The sequence below is a fragment of the Cardiocondyla obscurior genome, linkage group LG19 (genome assembly GCF_019399895.1).
Source record: "Cardiocondyla obscurior isolate alpha-2009 linkage group LG19, Cobs3.1, whole genome shotgun sequence".
Lineage (NCBI taxonomy): Eukaryota > Metazoa > Arthropoda > Insecta > Hymenoptera > Formicidae > Cardiocondyla > Cardiocondyla obscurior.
In genome coordinates, this window is record NC_091882.1 from 1,611,161 (window position 1) to 1,617,160 (window position 6,000).

The 6,000-nt window shown below is 40.9% G+C and overlaps 1 protein-coding gene across 1 annotated transcript; it reads left to right on the forward strand.

The window, feature by feature from the left end:
- Positions 1–2,404: 2,404 nt before the first annotated feature.
- Positions 2,405–4,233, forward strand: LOC139110039 (uncharacterized). Its single transcript, XM_070669552.1, has 2 exons — positions 2,405–3,233; positions 3,780–4,233. The coding sequence occupies exons 1-2, from the start codon at positions 2,732–2,734 to the stop codon at positions 4,121–4,123; spliced, it is 846 nt and encodes a 281-aa protein (XP_070525653.1). The 5' UTR covers positions 2,405–2,731; the 3' UTR covers positions 4,124–4,233.
- Positions 4,234–6,000: the final 1,767 nt, after the last annotated feature.

Sequence of the window (6,000 nt, forward strand, 5' to 3'; positions counted from 1 at the left end):
ATACTTCAAATTATGGTTCTAAATACCATTTTGCGTAGAAACGTACGAGTGAACGGCTGGGTTACGTCTTTATTTTATAATTATATAAATAAACGTAATTAATAAGTGTTGAGATGGTGAAGATTATCTTAATATTTCAAATTGTACGGATTACGCTCGCAAACTTTTTTAAATTCAAGAGATCAAGAGTGCATCATTTTATTTGCGTCATTATTTGCCGCGGTAAAATATTAAATAAATAAATTAATCATATGTTAATTAACTACAATTAAATAAATTATAAAATGAGAAAGAAAATTAATTAAAGCATGTCATTTTCAACGGTTCGGTTAATCAAAATAATAAAATTTGATTTAATAATCCTGAACGGGGCAGCCTCGTGAAATATGCATCGCGATCCTTAGCTTGATTCTCGGATTATACAGTTACTTTCTAAATTATATTTCGACTATATACGTCTTGTCTATTATGGATTAGCTTCGCGGCGGGTATCACAAAGTCTAATAAAACATTAACGATCCTTGCCGATTGGAAAATATTACTGAATGACGCTTAAATGCCACTTAACTCACGTATCTATCACATGTGACATACAACGCGATAAATGTGCAGTTGACGATATCCTAGCTCGCGGCCGTCTCCTCGGCGCTCTTTACTTTCCTCGGAATTGTTGTAACGCACGGCTGCTTTCTACACGTTTGCACTTTAATTTCGTTTTGCAATCGGCGTGACGTAGGCAAGATTTACGAGCGAGTTAATGAATGGCGGGCAAACCGCACGTCCGGCGGTGCCTGCTCGGCAGAAGAGCGACAGAAAACAACGGAAGCAATAAAATTAATCGAATCCGAGAGCCGCCCGATTGTCCGCCGGGCCAATACCTTCGTATAACGCGCGTGTAACGTGCGATTAGATATAATGCCGTATATAAAACACGTACGTACGCGCGCGAGCGTCGCGAGTGTGCCGCGTTAGAGTTTCTCCTCAATACCCTGAATCCTTGCCATTCTGGAACAAACGTATATCCGGTGCATCTGCATGCCGTCGCCGGCGAAGTGTGTTAATCTAATATATCTCGCGTATCACGGCCATAAATTTTCGATCATCAACGGTTTTCGGTGAACTATTCGAATTAAGTGGAATAGCTCGAGGCGTGCGAGCCCCGGCGTTGCTCCTGTGCTCCAGTATTTCGCTACGAGCTAGGCGCGTTTATTTCCAGCTTTCGCGGCGTCTCTCGGCTTTCCTTCCTATGCGACGATGTCGCGCGATCGAGTCTCGTCTCTCTACCCTAAATGCCCATGAGCGTCTAGAGAAGGTTCGCGAAAAGACGTCGCCGGCTTGAGCCGCGATTAACGTGCCGTGCGAGTCGCACGCTCGCGTATATGGCGGGCGCTTACGCATTCGCGGATCGGGGATGGATGGCGTGCGTGCTCTACATCCGTGACACGGTTCTCGCGGGCGGACAGGTCGGGTAATGGTCCATCAGAACTACAGGGGCTCGCGTGTTGCCGCGCGGCTGCTTATGAATCGCTCGACGCACGTACGTGAGCCGTACGTCCCGCCTCGCCTGCATACAAGGCCGCGCGAGTGATGAGCCGCTACTCGTTCGCGAGTTTACGACGCTTGGCTCACGGCGATGCTCCACGCATCGCCGGGAAACCAGTTTGCGGGAGGACGGAGGCGCCGTTCACCTCCCTCTAGGAAGAAATACGGTGGCGTTGGTCTCCGTCGCGCGTTTACCGAGCGTCCTATGCCGCGGCACGGGAAAACCAGTTTGCGCGGAAAGGATAGCTAGCTTTAGCTTCGGCTCGATCTACTCTACCGCGCTTGCAAAGTATCCGCGAATCGACTCATCCCACCACCTAGTACCTAGTCTAAACCCACCGTGCCAGACTCATCGCGGCCGCTCTCAAAGCTGTATTAAAGGCAAAAGTGGGCACCGCTACCATTCGTCCATAGCCATCGCCACCCGCCATCGCGTCATCGTCGCAGGGGGCCTATTCTATACCTCCCGCGAAAGGTGGTGGGTTGGACTCGCGACGACATCGCACACCTCGGTGTCTAAGGCGGAGATCTACGTATATAAACTCGTCGGGGCGAGACGCGAGTTCAGAAGTCTCGTGCTACTCCTCGATCCACGTACCAAAGGATTGGGAAGAAAAGCGCAAAGAATATTTTTTTGCAACAGCTGATTTGCAACAGGAAGGCCACCCGCCCGCACATCTCGCCTCTTTCCTTCTCTTTAACTACGAGGCTTCGAGCCCAGCAAGTAAGTTAATTTCCGTCGTTTCCGTTATTTTAATTATCGATTGTCTTACGCCGACTCGGAGAGGATGCCGCGTCAACAATTGTACCTCGCGTGTGATTAGCGTGTTCTTTACGAATGTTAATTACTGCTTTTATTTCGAATCTGCTGCAGCTTGTTCTTATAATTCAATTGTGAACCACGTCTCATTCTACAAAAATTATTTGGTCGTCTACATTAAATACGCGGTCTTAATTTAGGCTTTAATCGAATATTAAAATTTTCTCCCTTGTCGTTTTTATTTTTTAAATTAATCTTTTATTTTGCAATTTATTTTATTTTAAGCCTTACATTATTTTTAATTTTTTAATCAAGCACAGATACACGGTGTATAATTTTTTATATCTTTATTTTTTCGTCGCTGTTTAATTAAATTTTTTTTTATGTTTTATTTTTGTTAATCAAGTTCGTAAAATTTTAGCAATCACCATGAAGGCGACTTTTATATTGATCCTATTCGGCCTCGGTATATGTCTGGCTAATCCAGTGGAGAAGAAAGAAAAAATTAGCGTTGTCGAGCAGCAGTCCGTGACGCTAACCGATCGAGCGAAGTACGAGGAGGAGCTTCTTCGCAAGCTTAACTCGAAATGTTCTCAAAACGATATAAGCAGCTGCGTGATGCTGAAGTTGGTTACGTACATGAATAAGTTACTGAAAAAAGCCTCGATCGAGCTCACGGACGACATCGAAATACGAAAGACAAGTCAGACGTCGGAGGATGTGATCACGTTCGAAGCCGGCAGAAGCAAAGACGACGAGATTCAGATTCTCGATCTCGTGGCGAACAAAGTTTACGCGTTTATCAAGTCGCGAAGTATCAAATGGAGAATTTTACCCGAGGACGACATCGTCGTATCCGCGTCGGAGGATGAAACCGGCTCGTTAAACTTGGGTTTGTCTATTGAACGCTCCGATAGACCTGTTCAAGACGGTAATTATAATTTACGTTTGTAGTTCGTAGCTAAGTCATAAAGAAATTTTTTTTAATTAAAAATTTAAATTTATTTAAAAATTATTTAAGAAGAAATTATACGTATATATTTATAAAAATATGTTATTGCCTAATTATTAACTTTAATTTGCAAAATTTTAATAATTTTTAATTACTCAAAAATTAACAGTACATTATTATCTTTAACATTAGAAATCGTTCTAGCGTTAAATAAAATAGCTTAAATAATTAGCGTTTGATCTACAAAACCAAATTATTACCGAACAATTTTTTATTCAACCGTATCAGTTTTGCTCTGATTTCAATGTTCGCTGTTTTCACAATAAGTAAAGTTGTGTCATCGACTGCATAAACAGCTTTCACCTTTAACTCGCTCATTTCGCTCATTCATCTACTCATCACCGAACTTTACAGCTTTCTCTAGTGGAAAGTACAATTATGTATCTGCTAACTCTTTTTTTTCCGCCTTTTCTTTAATCAACGCGCCGAAAGTGACAATGCCATAATTCGTACTATCTTTTGTAGGTCGCGGTAAGAAAAACAATATGGGCCCGCTAATTGCTGCGGCCGTCTTGAAGATCGGCCTCATCGGCGGTCTCGCGTTCAAGGCTCTCGCGCTTTTGGTCGGCAAGGCTCTACTTTTGTCGAAGATCGCCCTACTGCTGGCCAGCATCATAGGCCTAAAGAAACTATTCTCGCAAGGGAAGCACGTTACGTACGAGGTCGTAGCGCATCCTCATCACGGCTCGGGCCACGACCACGGACACGACAGCTATTCTAGCGGATGGGCGAGGAGCTTTCACGACGGAACGCCAATTTCTGGACAGCCGGACGCCCACGAGCTGGCCTACGCGGCGCACGTAAAGTGACTCGATTCCTATCGTTCGGGATCCAAAACTCGCCGAGGTCGACATTCGAGATAAAAAAAAAGTGCGACGTGGATCCGTATCAAGCGTATTCTCGAAAATCACCCCTAGATTTATTCTATCGAATATTTATTTCTTTTGTTATTTAATTTATTTTTCTTTACTTCTTTTTCTGTCTTTCTCTCTCTCTCTCTCTCTCTTTCTTTCTTTTTTTTTTTTTCTTTCATATTGCTACGCCTAAATTTTCGAACGACTATGACGCATGAATACGACATACAGCGACGCACGTGTTTATGACAGCGGCGACATTAGAATGTCACATCACGATCACGGATACGTGGGCAAAAGGCTCTTGGATGCGTACGCATGGAGGATACGCATCGCAAGAATCTCGCCTACTTTCGCGACTTAACTTGTGAATATAATTGCGAATACTGCGAGACTCTCGTCATTAGGACATCAAATTATGCGCGAGCGTTATATTCTTCTCGCTTCTCACATTACAGTATTTAGTTCTGTGATACATCGAGAGCTTAGGATCACGTTCGCGGTGCTCATCAAACGTTAAACGCAATTATTTTACTTTCGGCCTGTGCTCCTGGCCGTGCATTTCGCACGAAACAGTTCCACGTTTAACTAAAGTTTCTCCCCAAATAAATTGAACTCGAAGATAAATTAATGTTAAATTTACTGTTAAATTAACACGAGAGTGTTTTATCATTTTAATCGATATTTATTATTTTCTCGTATTAGATGACTTTTTTAATTGGAATTTAAGTAGGTTGAATTATTTTTAACGTTGAACGTTCAGAATTGAAACAAAAGATGTCGAAATTGGATCAAGATTAAGAGATCGTCGTGTAACGATATGACGGCAAACGTTTAAAACTCTCTAAGCTCTCTTTTCATCGGCTTTCCGAAAGCTTCTTGTGTAATGTTAGTGTGACGAATCGTGGAAAGAGAAATGTGTTATAAAATTCTTTCTATTCATTTTTTTTTGTAAATAATTAGCAAATAGTAAAACGGTTACTAAGAATTAATTACACAGATGCTATGTAATTAATTTGGCGATTGCTCCGTTTGTATTTTAAATTGGAATACGCTATTTTAAACAGAGAGTCCTGTAGTAATGTACTTGACGCAACGGACGGACAAGATAATGAAGACATACGTTTATATTATTTTAATAAAAAAGTAACTTGATTGTACATCGCCAAAATGACTAAAAAAAAAAAAAAATTAATAATGACTGAGCCACATAAAGTAAACGTATATTTTATTTATATTAATATTAATATTCTAAATTAATACACATATTTAATTTATGTTGTCTGATTAACGAGACTGTGGAATGTATAATAATATAATTTTTATATTATTTTTGATACAAATAAATAATTTATTATTTTTATAGATCTTCGTTTATTTGTCACCAGATTATTGCAAGCGAGTTTTAATTTTTATACCTCATATTTAATTTATATATATTTGAGAAAAAATCGTGAGAGCGCTACGCGCGCGCTATTTTTTGAGACACCCCAATTACAAATTATAAAGAAAGAAAATTATGTGACTCACCATTCAGCATGAACTTCAGCGGAGTTGTCGTATTCTGCCGGTAACTGTAACATAAAAAGAAATATATTATTGTAGATATGCCAGTAAGTTAAGAAAATTAATTAAAAAAAAGGTAAAAGTTTTTTTTAGTAAAGATTTTATTAAAAGAAATTTATGCTCACTTAAGAGTTGCTCCGCTGATGCAAGATGCCCATCCCGGGCCTGCTCCTCCTCTCAGATGGGACGTGTCGAGTCATCCTTCCGCGTAGGTCACTCGCGAACGCGCCCGATTAATTATTTACCGCGAAAATAAATTTTTTTGT